The sequence below is a fragment of the Pipistrellus kuhlii genome, unplaced genomic scaffold (genome assembly GCF_014108245.1).
Source record: "Pipistrellus kuhlii isolate mPipKuh1 unplaced genomic scaffold, mPipKuh1.p scaffold_m20_p_1, whole genome shotgun sequence".
Lineage (NCBI taxonomy): Eukaryota > Metazoa > Chordata > Mammalia > Chiroptera > Vespertilionidae > Pipistrellus > Pipistrellus kuhlii.
In genome coordinates this window covers 122429348-122446905 of record NW_023425404.1, presented here as the reverse complement: position 1 = coordinate 122446905, position 17558 = coordinate 122429348, and the positions used below count along the sequence as shown (strand labels likewise).

Below are 17558 nucleotides of genomic sequence, written 5' to 3'. Positions count from 1 at the left end.
CGCGTTCTGTGCCGGTTTCACCACTGGTTAAGACTCCCAACCAGCCCAAAGATGTTATGACCGGCTGGCTAACCAGGAATAAAATGGTCATGCGATGGCCGGAAGACATGTTTTTATTACCTCACATGGTAACATAGTTCTGTGACTTTTTATGGGGAAAAAAAAAAAGTGTGTGAAGGGCAGTGGGGTGTTAGTGAGGGGAGCTGGCGGGTAAAAGGGACACTGGTGGTGAGAATGTGTCAACTTGGACCTAGGTACAGAATTTCTTTGCTCTTCTGACCAGGTGAGTTCATACTCGGAGGACGATAGGCTGAGCAGTCTCCAAGCAGCCACCCCGCTCTAGGGGCTAAGTGTTTCCTCTTCAGGGCTGAGCTGCATCTTAGAGGAACAATGTATCTAGCAGAGTTTTTGGCCCATGTCAAAACTGCACCTCCCGACAGTGCCTAGTCATCAGGTCCCTGGCTCTGCAAGGGGGAAAGGAATCAGGGGAGGGAGAAAAGCAAAGTAAAAAAAAAAAAAAAAGGAAAGAAAGCAAAGCAGAAAGGACAGGAAGGGAAGAAAGAGAACAGTGCTCCCAGGCCCTCGGGATCAGCGCTGTCTGGTGGGGCGGGGCTGGGAGCTGCACTTGCCCATGTGGCTCCAATGTCTGCTTCTTTTCCTGAATCCCCATCCGTAACAGGACGGTAAGTCTTTTACACGTATTCATTCCAGGGAGGGTCCTCCCTGGCAGCCCGTGACCCAGTCAAGGAGTCAGCCTGCTTTGGAGAAGAGGAAACAGAGGATCGCCCAGGGTGCACGTGTGTGGGAGCAGCCCGGAGCTGGAAGCGGAGCTGGGATGAGGGGCCACACAGAGCCTGCCATCCAGACGTGTAACAGTGTGGAGCAGGGATGGTTAAGCAAACTTTCTTAGACCAACCCAAGTAACAAGCAAGCCTACTCTTACCTAACTTTAAAAGAAAGTGTCATTTATTTTCTTCTTAAGTTTATTTGTGCCAGAGATACATGCTTTGTTTTTTTCTCAGCTTTCCAGAGGAAAGGCCCTCACCTCACTTCTCTCTCTGCCCATGGGTAACTGGAGGGTACCCTCCCAGCCCCGATCTCCCTGAGGGAGGACAGTGACTAACCTGACTGGAGGGGCTGGAAGGACTCAACACCCACAGTGGCCAGGGGACAGGTGACACCAGTGGGTGCCTGACAAGGGTCATCCAGCTCTCTGGTCCCTTTCTGTCCCAACTTCTGCATTGCTGGGCAGGCAGACAGACTATGTTTGTGCGGTACTCAGGGCTGTGCGTGGAGGGGAGGTTAGAGTGCTGCTGTGCTCTCTGCAGTAGACAAGGTAATGATTCCTTCCCTCCAGATGCCCGTGTCCCAGTTCTGGAACCATGACTTAGTTAGGCTGTGTGACCAAGAGGAAGTGAAAAGTGCTGCTTGCTCAAGAGATGAGTGATGACCCTGGGTTATCTGGGAGGGCCCGGGTCATCACAAGGTCCTTGTCACTGGAAGAGGGAGTGGAGAGAGAACCAGAGCAGTAAAAGAAAACTCAGTTGAGTGTAGCTTCTGCTACAGGAACAAAGCTAGTGATCATGGTAACATATTTATTGAGTGCTTAGCATGTGTCTGTCATTGTTTTAAGGATTTTATGAATGTTTGCTCCTTTAATCATTTATAACTATCTTAGGTAACGTGTGGAAGGTCACACAGCTATAAGTGGTATAGCCAGGATCTCACCCAGCTGGCTGGCTCCAAAGAGTTAATATTATGCTGATATTGAACTTAAATTCCTATTTTGCACCTTGCACATGTGGCTACTGGGAAGATGTACTGCAGAAGCAATGCATTTTTCAGCCACTCAGATTCACCCCCACTTTTCTGCCTTGTCCCTTTCATCTGTAAAATCTGGGGTGTGACTTAGCCAGGGTTAGCAATTATCTGCCAAATGGGAATACTGTGACTCAGCTCCGAGAAGTGACATGATAATCAAATAGTCAAATGAGGTGGCATTGATGTCTGATAGCTAATAGATGATCAATAAGCATTTGTTGGGTCTATATCTGAAGGAAGAGAATCTGGCTATTCTGTCCTCAGAAGGAGGTATTACATTGTTTTCACATCATTTTACAACACTTGAAGATTCAACATTTCCCCCCTAGCGAGGCTGCTGCATGGATGACAAATTTTGCAGCCTCTCTCATTAGTCTGATCATCAAGAAACTCAGTCTGTGCGCATAAATTTGTCCAGGCCTGAAAGTCAAGTTGAGTGAGAGAGAAACAGTTGATAAAAAGGTACAATTTAGCCTAGAGAGGAAGAATACTAAGGGAAGAAATGGTTTTAGGTCTTAACACCAGAAATATATTTTTTTATAGCTCAAGAGATCAAAATGAGGATCAGTGGGTGATAGCTATAAGGAGGCAGATTCAGTACAAAGAAAGTGTCAACGGATTAGAATTCTTCCAAAGTGAGCCCCACTGCCTCAGAGGCAGGTCCCCCCCCCATCTGTGAAATATGAAAGCCGGAGGCCTCTGATGGTCACGGATGGGGTTCTGAAGGCCCCGAGGCTATGCTTGGTAGCCTTGGAGGGCCAATAAACTCGCTTTTGAAAAGCTCTTATTGTTTTCACCAGTGCCAAACACACTGCCTGCATCTCCTGGCAGGGGAACAGGGTCTGCAAGAAAGCACAATTCTACTGGTTCAAGGCTGAACTTTGCTGAAGATTCCAATTTCCATTGCCCACAGCACAACTGAACAATAAGAAAACCTCAGGTCTAGTTAGAGACTGCAGAGTAAACACAAGCCTGATCAGGCTCAATACACAGTGTAGCTTCTGCCTTCTCCTCTCCCAGGAATGCATACAGCAGCTGCCCCACTGAGCACACCCAGCTCAAATCCTGAATAACTGAATCGCAGAGAAAATGATCATCGAGAGAAAGGCCAGACTTTGTGATGTGAACCCCCTGACCCATGGCCCGGGGGCTGAGATGCTCTGACGGCCATTTGGTCAGGATCGTTCTGTCTGCTGGAGGCAGGGAACACAGTGCGGGCACAGTAACCATACACACATTTAACAGCAAAGGTCACTTTTTAAAGAATTAACAGTTTAGGACTTCCGGCAGTAGGAAGTAACCTCAGACCCTCTGAACTGAAATCTCTGGTGGTGGGACCCAGGAATCTGATTTCAATAAGCCCTCTTGGTGTGTCTGGCTCAATAAAGCCTGAAGACCGCTGGTCTCAGGGCTGTCCAAGCGCAGTACCATCAAACTCCACCAGGGCTGTGGGTAGAATTTAGTTTGCGGCATGAGGAGAGGAAAGGCTGCAGGGGGAGGTAAGGTTTGATAAGAAAGGGAAACAGGTGCTAGGGGGCAGGAAACCAGGAGCAAACACTATGTAAGAGTAGTAAGTGATGATACAATCTTCTGTGCAAGAAAACCCCACCAGGAGACAAGCTTATTAGAGAGCAGGAGTTCTTATTTTCTATAACCTACAAGAGTAACTGACATAGTGTGGGCACTAACTTTCTGGTGAGTGAATAGATGAACATTCTACTGGAGACTCCATGTCCAGTTTCTCTTAGGACGAGGCCAATGTGGAGGCCTGAAAGGGCTGGATGAAGGGTATCCCACTCCACCTCCCAGCCTCCCAGCGGGGTCCTGTGGCACACTGAGCTGTGGCTCAAAGACCCAGCAAACCATTCCTTTTTGCTTTATGCCAGAGAAAGAAGGTGGGTATTTTAAAAAATAGAATCAACGCAGCCAGGATGGGGAGAGAGACCCTTCATGCCTCTGACATAACTCATGTGGGAGAAGCCAGGAGCATGCACAGGGCCAAGTTTAAAGACCAGCCCAAGAACCTGCTTTCTGCTTGAATCAGAATCAGGGACACACAAAGTAAAGGCCAGGTAGAAGGTGGGGCGATGAACATGGTTCCCACTTGGGGGCATGGCTGCCTGCTGACTGCGGGGTGCTCGGAGATCCTCCACCCATCCCCAGATCCACAAAGAGTTAATTACATGGCCCTCCGGGATTGACCGCTTCTTCATTTCCGTCATCCTTCCTACGTGAGCACTGCCCTCTCCTCCTTGTCTTCCACTGCAGCTCATGCCTATCATCAAGGCCAGCCCAGAAGCGACTGGGCTTTCTAGGAACCAAAAGCATTTATTTCTTTAAATTAACTCTCTTTCCATTTCTCCTGGACAGGAGTATTTTTTTTTTTAAGCAACAATGAAACAACATTAACACAGACAGCAAGAGCCTGCCTTCAGTGCATTCATTAAACACTTTCCACAGAACAATGGCACGGTGAAAGCAATGTTCTTGTGGTTTAGGACATGAAATAGCTGTAAGCACAGAAAACTGCCTGCACCAACCACCCAGACTTCAGGGCACCGGAGCCTGTGGTTGTGTTCTGCCTCAGGTGAGCCCGGACACTGGAGTCCAACAGCGCAGGGAAGGCTGTGAGGACGTAGAATAATTAAGCAGCGACACAGGCACTATCGTTATTAGCTAATCACAACTGTAGGGCAGCAGCAGTACAGTTTCTCTTCTCCCATGGGGCCTAATTATCCCACAATAACCACACCTCTCCTTTTAGTTCATCTCTAAAAGATTTATCTTTGAGGGCTGGGAGGGTGGGAAGAGGGAGGAGACAGGGTAGGAGGAGGTTGTGTGCAGTGCAGATGGTGCCGATAGGTGCTGAGGTGTTGGATCTCACTGCCTGACACCCTGCAAAAGGCATGCCTCCCACGCATTGCATGCTTTCATGCCGTCACTTCCGAGCCACGCGGAGGCTGGTGAGCAACGTGGTGCTGCATCACAGGGCAGGGCAAGCCATTACTGGTTCTCTAGAAGCGGGTAAGGGGAAATGCACAGAGTTTGAACTCTGAACTACCCTTAAGGCATTATTCTATGATGATAAGCATTTTGGAAGGTGAGAGAGTGCTACAGAAATGGATGTGGACAGCATCACACTCCTAATGTCCAAAGCCGTCCCACTGTTTTCTTCACTTTCATTTCCACTTGGTGGAGCACTCACTAGCTGATCTTCTAAGACAAAAATCTACTTTATTAGTTGTCACTAAAGCTGGGTACCTCCTTAATTAACCTTATTTTTAGTAACACCTTCCCCTCTGCCCTTCCCAGCTCCAGTCCCATAAAGGGCAGACATGAGTTTGGGCCATGAGTTTGAAAAAGTCAGCTTATATAAAACTAAGGATTTGCATCTAACAAGAATGGGACAAAGGAAAGAGAAGATCAAATCTATTTTTCTCTTCCAATGATATTGTGCTTGTAATTTACCAAAATAAATAAAAGTACAAACCTTTCCTTAGCTGACTTCCGATGCTTGCTTTAACAGATGGTCATGGGCACAGATTGAAGAAAAAAAAAAGTTAGTGGTTTCTCATGAGGGTGAGAACATATAAGTGCAAAAATCCAGAGGTATACGGTAGTTCCGGTTCCCCGGGAGTTCCTGCTCAAACCTCTCATGATGGTACCTCTGCGCGTCGCCCCACGTGGGTCATGAATGAGGCACCTGGCTAGGTCCTGACAATCCCTCACAACTTAGAATGTGATGCTGTGACCAGGCTCACTCTCTGCATTTCCGCGGGAGGCACCCAAACCCGTCTGCATCCTGGTGTCAGGAGGTCCTGGAGAAGGGCAGTCTGCCCAGACGGACACACACACTCCTCTCTAGGGGGCAGATCTTCCTATGATGCCCAGGCTGGCAAAGGGTCGGGAGACTGTCCAGCAAAGCTCTAGACGGGAGAGGCTGTGACCTGCGGGGCAGGCCAAGTAGGCCGCAGGCCAGCAGGGTGGCCGCCTCCCCACACAGCCCACCTCCCAGCGCCGCCTGGGTGCTGCTGGACACAGAGCCAACAGCTCCCTTGGGTTCTGGGCCTGGCTCCCAGTGGTGACTGGCTCCCTGCCTGCCTGTGGTATCTCCTTCGGTTTAATCTAATAGTGCCATTTTCGCCTTTGGTAAGTAGGGTGTGTTGGTCCTATAATCTCAAGTCAAATTTCCCACTGTAAAAGCAAACAACTTCACTTCACAACTGAGAAAACTGAACAAAGATGAAATGATTTGCTCAAAATCATAGTCTTTCAGCTCTTAGCCAAGATGTCCACAGCCTCTAGAAAGATAATAAAACTGTAATTCCTTTCCTACGTTCTTTAGGCTAAGTATTTTCTAAACCTCTGCCCTGGGTATGAACTTGTTTTGGTTGGTTGTAGATACTGAAATTCTTTACTTGCATGTGATGTAAATACTTTCTGCCTTAAATTTTTTACATCCTTATCTGACTCGAGGTTCAGATACCCAGGTGCCTGTGGGGTGCATGTAAATGGAAGGCCTGTTTGAACAATTCGTGCAAAATCCAATCAGCTTCCATACAAACTTTCCCTCAGAAGGTTTTGTTTGTCACCCCAGAAGCTGGACGGCCAATACCAAATACAGAACCACTCACTAGAAAGCAGACCACTGCCGATTATGTCAAAAAATGTTTTAAGTGCCTAGAACTTTTGAAATATTTGATTTACACGAGATGCTTCTCTTAAGAATCCACAGAGCAGAGTACCAAGCATGAGTCTCACTTTTTTCAGCTTTGTGAATTACCAAATGCACCCTAATGGCTAATACTGCCCCCAGGGCTCCTATTGCATTAACTGTTTAGAAAAATGGGACAGTTCACACGGGGGGAAGAAAGTAGTGAGAAAAGGCCTCCCCTTCTGTGGTCTTACAAACATTTTAGCATAAAGTACACAAAAATAATGGTTGCGAAAGGTGTTTGCAAAGGGTGTAAAAGTTATTGTTGATGCTTAAAGGCCAATGGAATCATTTTACTATATTAGGGATTTAGTAAAATAATGCTTTTTAAAAAGCTAATGCAAGAATATAATCTACGCAAGGATAGGGATTTTTGTCAGCTTTGTCCACTGATATGTTTCAAATGTCCTAGACTATCCCAGGTACATAGCAGATGCTCAATAAATATTATTGAATGAATGAAAAATATACTGGGAAATTATCATCACAGTACTGACACTTTATGGAACATTTTACATAATGTCAAACCTCCATTAACAGTTATGAAAATAAAGAACGAGTTAACATGTGGAAACCTCAAAAAAAAATAAAAAATAAAAAAAAGCACAAAATGCTGGAACTTTCAGGAAACGAAGGAAGAAGGGGATGTCCGTTCTCTTTCGGTAGCAGTAGGGGTGTAAGCTGTTTGACTGATTTGACCCCACAAATGAATAGCCAGTTTTAACAACAGCCTGAATGAAACAACAAGCCATCTAGCTAGTGACAGAGAAAACTGTTTTGAGATTTACTTCTTTTCCATGAAAATAAGCAATGAGACAAGATGGGCCCAAGGAGAACAATGGGAGGTTCAGACAACTAGTCCTGAATTAATAAACACTGAGGCATATGTGACAAACACCTTGAGAAGTTCAATGGGGAGGTACCCCCAGGACCCCGTGGAGTTAGCGAAGCTCTCATAACGAAGAAGACTTTTGGCAGATGAGCTTCCCTAAGCCCACACAGGAGTCCGTGATTCTTCCGAAAATAAAATGCCTTTATTTGATACGAGACTCTGCCTTATTCCACATCACATGACCTCAGAACAATGTGAAAGCCAATCTTCCTAAAATTATTAGAATATAAAACTGCTTAGTTCTAATGTGAATTACTTTTGATTCATTCTTCAGACCTGAATCCTCACTGTGCGGAGTGGCTATTTTCAGGTTACTAAGGACCAAGTCTGGGTGGGTCGCTGACCTTGCCGAAGGTCAGTGACAGACTGGGGTTCCTTCTCGGAGATTCACCCTGGACTAGAATGAATAAACGGCTTTTATTTATTTATTTATTTATTTATTTATTTATTTTAATATATTTATTGATTTTTACAGAGAGGAGGAGAGAGGGATAGAGAGCTAGAAACATCGATGAGAGAGAAACATCGACCAGCTGCCTCTTGCACACCCCCTACTGGGAATGTGCCCGCAACCAATGTACATGACCTTGACCAGAATCGAACCTGGGACCTTTCAGTCCGCAGACCGATGCTTTATCCACTGAGCCAAACCGGTTTCGGCGAATAAAGGGCTTTTAAACACTTGTCTGAGAACATCTTCATTTTGCTCATTAATGGAATTGAACACTATTTGAGTGCCTGGGTGCGAGATATTGTTCCAAATGCAAGGGGGATTCAAACAAATAAACGTTCCCTGCTTTGAAAGGCCTTACTCTCTGGATGGCGAGAGACCAGGCGTGTGCTCAAACACTACTCCGCATCGGGAGTGTGCGGGATGTGTTGGTAGGAGTATGCGGAACGGACTTTGGTAGCAGGGAAGAGTAGAGCCCCTCTCCCCCACATGCCAACTCAGCCTCGCCTCTGTCTCTGCCCTCAAGAGCTCCTAGTGCAGCTGCCGAGGAAGGAGTGTGCCTCTGGCTCAGGTGCAGAATCAGGTGTTTGTTAGAAATGTATGACATGCTTGCCCTGCAAAAGCAGAAGGCTGGGAAACTGTCCCATCAGTGGATAGACCCCCTCTCTCCATGGCGCGAGCGTGTGCATGGCACCCTGCAGGCACAGTTAAGGGGGACGGAAGCCTCTGGGAACTCTGGAAAGTTTGAGGGTAATTTCTGGTGCCTCACTGCTCTTCCAGCCATCCAGCTAGCAGCTTTTCTCCACACAGAAGGGGCCACTCCCTGTAATTCCTGTGTGAGAAGTGTGGGAGAGGCCCCAGTCACAGGAATGCACCCCCCAATCTCTCAACCTCAGTCTCCAGGGAAGCCACACTGTTTCTTGGGACTTTATTGTGTCTGTCACAGCTTTCAAGGAGGCAGGGAACATCTGGGAGATGAGGAAACAACATTGCCTAGAATACCAGGTGAAAACTAGTTGAAAAGTCAACGGTGGGAATGGAAAAATGCTCCCTTAGTATTTTAAAATGCTTTACACTATCGAAAGAAATTACCTATTATCCCAAAGTGTGCACTTGATTGAGTGCACTTCAAGAGCATTTGGAGAATTTTAAAACATAAAAAAACCAAAACAAACAAAAAGAAACCAAAGGAAGTAGAAGGTCAGTGAAATACTGTGATATAGGAATACAATATTGTATTGTAGACAGAAAATGCCAAAGAAATGTTCACATGTGGTAAATAACAACGCTCTCACCTAAGTTTTCAAAATCACCAAGCAAAACAATGTGTCTACAAATATTATCTTTCTTTAAGACCTAGATGCACGCGTAAAGACAATTTGTCTTGTTATACTAATACAGACATAACAGATTCCTCAAAACAGGTTCAAAATTGGATAAGAAAAAATGACCCAAGAATTAATTAAATATGAGATTGAAATAAACAAAGGACAAATTATCATATCTATCTATATCTATATCTATATCTATATCTATATCTATATATCTATCTATATTTATCTATCTCTATCTATCTATCTATCTATCTATCTATCTATATAAAAGGCTAATATGCTAAGTGTCCAACTGTTTGATCTGTCGCTATGATGTGCACTGACCACCAGGGGGCAGACACTCAACACAGGAGCTGCAGAGCTGCGGTGACTTGGCAGTGGAGGTTCTCAGGTGATGCACTCCAAAACCAGACATGAAGGAGCCCAATTCCACCTCGGGCCGTGGGTTACATTGCTGCTGGGGTACTGTCAGCCATGAATCTGGTTTCCTGCACACTTGTGTTTGCATTCCACACCCTGTATGACAGCAACTTTGCAGAGTGCCCTCTCTCACTCAGGGACCCCTTGGGGGATGTCAGAGAGCCGGTGTTGGCCCGATCCCCACAGGCCAGGCCAAGGGACCCAACCTGTTGGAGGGACCCGACTCCCTCTGCAAACATTGGGGAGGGACCGTGGGAGGTTGGCTCCAGGGTACAACCAGCCCATCTCGCCCAGTCCCACCCTGCTGGCCACCTTCTAATTAATTTCCTTTCAATGTACATGAATCCATGCATTGGGTCACTAGCATCAAAATAAAAGATAAGAAACATGATTAAATTAGGTTTCAAAAGACCTGGGATAAAGTTATAAAAGGGATACTATGCATCTACCTGGTTTTTATTCTTTCATGATTTAATTTCTTATTTTATTCACTACCATCTGATAATTGCATGAAACACTTATTCTAACCATGGGCAATTTAGAACATTTTAATTTTTATTTCAAGGCTACGAGACAAAGGAATCTATTTATTGCCTAAGGGGATTTTTTTTTTTTTAAACAAAAATTAAAGCTTAATCTTTCATGTTTTAAAGCATAGATGGTTTAAAATCATTTATAATAATGCTGTAGGGAGACTGTTCCTGGCAAAAATTGAAATGATAAATTTACAATTAAAAGAATTAATAGTTTAGGGGATTGAATGCCCCTTTCCTTTCTAGATAGATTTGTCTGAAGCATAAGAGACATCTTTAAAAACAGGGCAAAGCCAAGGCCTGTACAGGAGTGGTGCACTTCAGTTTGATGGAGTTGTTCATGGAACAATAGTAAGCCTCGCTTTTTATTATTTAAAAAAAATAAGCAATGACATTGGCCTTGGCAACCATTTTTCCCCCCCATAGGAAATTGCTCTGATGAAGTGGAGAGCCATGAATTCTATACTAACCACGTTTTCTGTGACTTTGAAAGAGTCCCTGATGGAAATTAGACAAATAATTTACTTTCACTTAAATGCCAGATTTTTTAGTTACACTTAAGAAAAATAATTGAAATATAGATTTAAATCATTTCTGCTGCTACACTTCAGGATTCTAATGAAATACTTTCAGCTATTATGCAAAGCATTCCTCAGTGGAGGGAGGAAAGCCATGCTCCACGATTCCTGGTTAGCAGAGGCGGTGCAAGGACAGCTCTGAGAGCAAAGGGAAGGACACCTTGCTGGCGGTGGGCAGGAAGGGAGGGGACCCATCTCAGGACACAGGATGCCTTTCTGTAAGGCCCCAGGAAAAATCTGAAAAGGGTCAAATATATTTAAAGTTCCTTAAATACGTCAGGCATCATCCTAGGCTGCCTAAGTACACTGCATCTTAACAAGGTTACGCCATCTCTGGCCAGTGTGGCTCAGTTGGTTGGACATCGTCTTGACTGAGAGACTGCTGGTTTGATTTCCAGCTCTCCCTCTCTTTTCCTCTCTCTCAAAACCAATATTTTTTTTTTTTTTTTTTAAAGAAGGTTATACCATATTTGTGCTCCTGACCACATTGGAGGAAATGGATGTGGAGCCATGAATGAGACCTCACCTCCATGCCCCTAACCCTCACCCTGCTCAGCACCACAGTCTCCTTGCTAGTGTGTGATCATGCCAAGCTCCCTCCTGCCTCCCAACTGCTTGGTCTTTTGATGCCCTGTCCCTAGATGTCAACATGGCTTCCCCTCCTCTTTACTCAGGTTTCTGCTGCAATGTCACCTTTTCCGAGAAAGAAAGCCGCTTCCAACCCCTTTCCTCTCTCCACCTTGCTGCCTGGTCTCTCCTCACAGCGTGTGTCCATTGCGTGCAGGGCACACACTCGCTTGCTTCTTGTCCGTTACCCTGGTGGGCTGGAAGTGGAATGACAGAAGGGGACAGACTGTCCCTTCTGTTCGCTGCTCTGCCCCAGCTCCCAGGGCAGCGCCTGACACTGTCCGACTGTACCATCTACCACTCACAGTACCACACGGAGTACCTCCCACCCGCTTTTGAGCTCTGCTTCTCAAACCAACACGTCCTCTTACAAAGAATGAAATATGTGAATATTAGTTTTGATTCCCTGGAACCAAGGCACATTCCAGAACAAAATCATGACAGAAGAATATATTTTAATAAAGTCAAATGAACCCTTAACAAGCAAACAACAGGCCACATACCCTTAGCCTGTCAGAATAACAGCATAATTTTAATGTAACTACAATAATATATCAAAGTTTAATGTAAGGAACCATGGTCCGAACTGTGGCCTATATGGCTCTTTGTCATACAAGGAAGAGAGTTTTCATAAGAAAAAGAGTTTTCTTCTTTCTACCATGTTACCAGTGATTTGATCAGTTCCTGCTGGTTATGAAGGTAATTTTTCCAAGACTGGAAAAATTAGAAAAATTTACTTTAGACAAAATAAAGTTAATATTGTTTTCTCTTAAAAAAAAAAAAAAGGTGCAAATCCTCATCCTTTTTAAATAAACAAAAAAGTGTTCAGATTTTTGAGTGACTTTTAGTTTCTTTCTCTCCAATAAAATATAGTTAAAAAGGTCAGCTTCTGACTAAAGATACAATAAAATGTGTGATGTTTTAATAAAATAATTTCACAGCCTTCGTAGGGGAGATAAAAATTCTTATTTGAGAAAATACTTTACAATCAGATTTATGGAACAAGTCAGAGAGGTTAATTTTAAAAATTGTTTTTAAGAAAAAATCCTTATTTTTATAAGTGGTATTTATCATGTCAAAAAAGTTTATTTCTTAAAAAGAGTCACTATATGAATTATTTAAATAACAAACGCATCATTAATTGCATTAGAGCTATAACTTAATTGGTTGGAAAAAATGACAAAGTTGTTTCTTAGGAACACCATTTGTTTCAGGGAACGAGGCCCACCTAGAGGAATGGTGCACTTCTAAAGGCAATTTAGAGAATGGAGTCAATGCTCTATGGGCTGCTGCTATGAGATCACAGCACATTAAGGACAAATCCCCCAGCTCTTCCTAAACATCCCCTGGATTTCTCCCTCCAAACTGTGCTCGGAGGGAAATGTCTCACTGTTTTAGAGACAAACCGAGGGCTATTGCCTTCCTCCCCGATGTCAAAAGCCTTAAGCCAGCTGGTCAGCGGAGTGCTGCAGCTTTCATTTTTTTCTCAAAGAAAACCAGTGTTGTTACATAAAAGCGTTTTCAACACTTAGCTAGTCTTCTGGGCATAGCTGGCAGAGGGTCATGAGGTTTTTAGAGTTAGAGAGAGTTTGGAGATTGTCCAGGCCAACTCCTCCACCCACCAGAGGAGGAGGTGAGGTCATTTATCAAGGTCTAGAAAATTCTGAGAGGAGGAGAAGCCAGCGCAACATTTCTTAACAAACAAATCATGGTTTCCAAGCAACCCCATTAGGTCTGGCTTGTGTGAAAGGAAAATGGCATCTGCTTTTGAATAAGGCATCAACATATGTGAGGAAAGACTTTGCATGACACAGCCCAGGCATGACCTCAGACAGGCAACAAAGGTGGCCCCTCTGGACTGGGCTTTAAAGTCAAACGAGAAGAACGGTGGTGGTGAGAAATGTAACACTGCAATGATTAGGGCTGCTGAGATTGAACAGAGAATTCTTAAATTGCTAAAAAGAGAGGGGGGGGGAGGGAGGGGAGAAAAAGCATGACTAAGAGATTGAAGCACTTCATAATGGTGGAGACCTAGTGAGGATTGAGTGGACAGCATTTTGAAACAAAATGGATGTGTGAGAACCACTAGCATGGTGGATTCTCTCAGAGAAAAAACCTTTTTCCGTTGGAAAATAAAACACACATGTTGAAAAGTTTGGTTCTTCAAAAATAAAGAAACAAGTTCCCCCCCGATGCCCAGGTCAGCTCGCTGGCTGCCTGGGCACGCCTGCCCTGCCCGTGGCACCGGGTGTGTGCAGACCTGGGTGCCCTTTGTCACGTCCTCTTACCGGGGCTGGTGAGGGCTCCCAGGGCGCTGCTCGTGGTGGACAGAGGGTTAGCGTTGGTGGTGGTGGCTGAGGTCTGGGCTGCGGCTGCAGCGGCCGCCAGCGTGGCCAGATTCTGTAACTGTAAAGCGTTCATGCCTGCCAGAGGAAGAGAAAGGTGCCGTTAGCCACAGACCCCCTTTGCCGGGCAGATGACGGCCACAGAGCCCGCCCTGGGATGTAAGCCCTGGCGACCTGTGTGTCTCCTAACTTCTCAGCACCATCATCTCCCTGTGGTGCTGCCTGTCCTACCCCAGGATGCCCTTCGCAGATCGGTTCAGGGCTGAGAGATCATCGGAAAAGACGGGTGGAGATTGCTCTGTGTGCATTGGCCACAGCCGGGCCTTCCACCAGAGAACTGTCTAGAAGAGGTGAGGTCTGGGCTTGGACAAGGTGGGGGTCCAAGGGGTAAACTCTCAGTCTCTAAACTTGATAGATGCATATAGAGAGAAAAGGAAAACTTACTGGGGCAAAGCTTTTGCTTTGAAGCTGAACTGATAGGGCTTCCTGGCTCCGCCCTTTGTACCTGCTGTGTGACTCTGGGTAAATTACTTAACCTCTCTGTTTCTTGTTCAGGGTGTGGAAGTATTAACTGTATCTTACCTCAAAGGGCTGTTGTGAAGACTATATAAGATGGTGAATGCAAATCACTCAGCACAGTGACTGACTGGTTCAATGTAAGCCCCCAATGGTATTGATGAAGCGCCAGAGAATGTTCTGGCAACCTACCTGCCAAGGCCCCACGCCGCAGCTCTGGAGCCTTCAGTCTAAGCAGCCTCTGCCCAGGACTGCCAAGCTCCCCCACCCTCTGTCCTGACCCCTCAGTCAGGACTTATCCACTCAGAAAAGAATTCTTAATGTCTTTGCTGCAAAATGGGCTCTCATTTTGCTCAAATTGATATTCCACCTTCTTCCCAGAGGTGCCCAGCTCTACTGGCTCAGGGGGAGAGCCAACACCCGTTTTCCAAAACCCACTTGGTTCTGGGGATTCTGGGAAGCAGGACACATGCAGGTTGGAGTCCTGTGAGCGCAACCTGCTGGCAAGCCCCGCCACCAGACAAGGCGCTGCAGGCCATGTATGAGGATGTGGAGTGCGGAAAGCACAGTCTTGTCAGGTTTGCTCTAGGAGAACGGAACCGGGGGAGTACAGGAGCCGCCTGGCTTCGGCGCAGACCCACCCGGACCCGGTGAGGGGCGACTCCTAAAGGCTGCATGGATGCACCTCACACTTGTGACAAGAGCGTGGGCCTCGAGTGCCGCTGCCAGGAGTGAGGAACATGTGTGTACCCATCTGTCCCCCGTTGGCTCTCCAGCGACAAATGTTCCCTCTGATGTTTTAATCATAGAAACCAGATGACCAGGCTATACTGCTCACAGCTGGCTGCACAGCAAGAGGAGGGTTTAGCACTAAAATGAAAACCTGCAATGCACATCTGGCATCCGTTAATGATATGGAGATACACTATCGTAGGCCCAGGTTCAGAGTCCTCCTCAGGGACAGCTCCTCCGACCTGCCCCAGGCAAGAGCCGTGCCGGAGGGCAGAGTTCCCGAGCCTGAAGGACCTCAGCCCACTCGCCTGGGTCAGAGACTCAGGCCACAGGGCACAGAGCCAACGGTGGCAGAACCTCCCATCCGGGGCAGCCCTGCAGCCACACCTCACACGGGCACGTACTTTCTGTGTGTTCCCTGCACACTCCCTCATCTCCTTGTTCTTAACTCTGGTGTCACTCATTCACCATCTCTCACTTTGATGCTATTTTTGTGTATTTCTTACCTTTATAGCTAGGTACCAAGCTCCTTGAGGACAAAGATGAAAGATGTTGTCTTAATCATTATCAAGTCCACCTATGCCCACATGCATACACACACGTAGACACACATAAGCGCACACGCGCATGCGCACACTGCTGTCTACATAGCAGGCGATGGTGACTCCATGTAGGGCAAGTGGGCAGAGAAATGAACAGTACTTACTGTCCATAGAGCCATCCAAGTGCTTAGCTTTCTCCAGTTTTGTCAGCTCGTCAGTATTGACAATGCATCAAGTATTGACTGTTTCTCTCAATCGTTAGTTAATCCGTTCTACAAATATTTAGTAGAGCCTAGTGTACCCCTTCATCTCATCACTAACGCTCCATAGAGGTCCTGGAGTCTGGCCATACCACTCAGCTGCGCTACCCATTGCCCTCTCCACTAGGGAGCCCGGCCAGGCCCTGTGTGTCCCTTGGGGCCCCCTCTGCATTCCTTCCGGTGCTTCACCACCGGAAGCGTGCCAGCCGCTCAGGCTCCCCTGCTTCAGCTAGAAAAGCCAGGCAGGGGATCTTGGCTCCAGAAGAGCACCGCATGGCAGGGGAGCAAGAGGAAGGGGAGGCACTCTGTTCAACCCTCGCGCACGGAAAGGAAGAAAATGTGGGCTGAAGCAGAGATGGTGTGTGGAAAGGAGAGGCTGCAATGATCCCTATCACCGGAGGGATTAGGGCAATGGTTGGCAAACTGCGGCTCGAGAGCCGTATGCGGCTCTTTGGCACCTTGAGTGTTCTAACGCCGTTTCTTCAAAATAGACTCGCCCAGGCTGACAAACAACTTCTGCACATGGGCCACGAAATTTCAATCCACTGTATGTGCACGCCTGCATGTGGTATTTTGTGGAAGAGCCACACTCAAGGGGCCAAAGAGCCGCATGTGGCTCTCGAGCCATGGTTTGCTGACAAACTGGATTAGGGGGAGAGAAACGGAAGGGTTAGATGGAGAGAACCAGCAGAGGGCAGCACATGTATGTGCCTGCCCATCTATATACCTGTCTGTCCGATCAAGTGTCCACCCACTCACCCACCCACCCACCCATCCATCTGCCCATGCATCCATTCACTCATCTGTCCATCCTTTACTGAGTGACCATATGAGCCAGACCCGGGTACTGCACTGAGAATTAAGCAGAAAATGAGACAGTCCCTGCCTGCAAAGAGACACTGCATATTGGAGCAGGGAGGAGCCAGGAGCTGGGGGATAATCCTGCTGTCAGTTTCTGGAACTCAGAAACTCTCTCACTGGTCTCTAGTTTGCCGGGGATGAGACAGCACAGGAAGGCACTGGGCGGCTGAAGTGCTCAAGGGGGAGGGGCCATGCCCATCCTCTATCCTAGTCCTTTCAGGTGAGATAACCCTGGCAGGATTCAAGGTGCCCCTTCCCCACTCACTCCCAGACAGAAGTGCTCAGCACCCCAGAGGTGGTCAGGGTGGTTCCTGGCTGCCTATGCTGGTGGGCCCCATCTCCAGCCCCGACCCCCACACTTCTCCTTCTCAATGCAGAGGCATCTCTTCATCTCCCTGTCCTGAGTTCCTGGGGCCTCGGATGCACAGGCTTCTCTGCTGGTGACAACTGCCACTTACTGGAGGCAGCACGGCTGATGGAGAGGAGTGCAGGTTTCCACCTGGGTTCTGCCTCACCTCCTGCCAACCAACCTCCCTGAGCAAACTGCTTGGCTGCCTGTGCCTCGGACTTCTCAGCTGTGAAGTGGGGATAAAACGGAGCCCGTACTGCCTACAGCATGGGTCCTTGGGGACTGTGGTTTTGGCTCTTCCAGCCTCTCACAACGAGGAGCCCTCAGCCATGGTGTGGACTTCTCAATTAGGAAGGGGGCTTGGGGGCCACACTGCTTCCAGAAACTCAGAAAGCAGCTTGGGAAGCCCACGGGGACCAGCTTGCAGCTCCTCTCTCTGCCTCCGTAACAGCACCAGACTCGCTGGCGCACTGACTGCATCCGTCTCTTCAGGCGACACCCGCCGCCGATCACCTGCTCCCGGCTGGAGCGAGCCCTCTCTCCTTTACCTCTGCGCCGGGCCAACACTGAGGCCCCAGCGCCC

The 17558-nt window shown here is 47.1% G+C and overlaps 1 protein-coding gene across 12 annotated transcripts in view; it reads right to left on the bottom strand.

Moving 5' to 3' along the window:
* Positions 1–17558, bottom strand: part of CELF2 (CUGBP Elav-like family member 2) — a 534510-nt gene that overhangs the window by 28674 nt on the left and 488278 nt on the right. For all 12 annotated transcript variants that reach the window (XM_045588688.1, XM_036407861.2, XM_036407878.2 and 9 more), the window contains one exon: positions 13659–13793. In XM_045588688.1, the coding sequence (XP_045444644.1) occupies positions 13659–13793 (135 nt within the window). The remainder of the gene's footprint in view (positions 1–13658; positions 13794–17558) is intronic.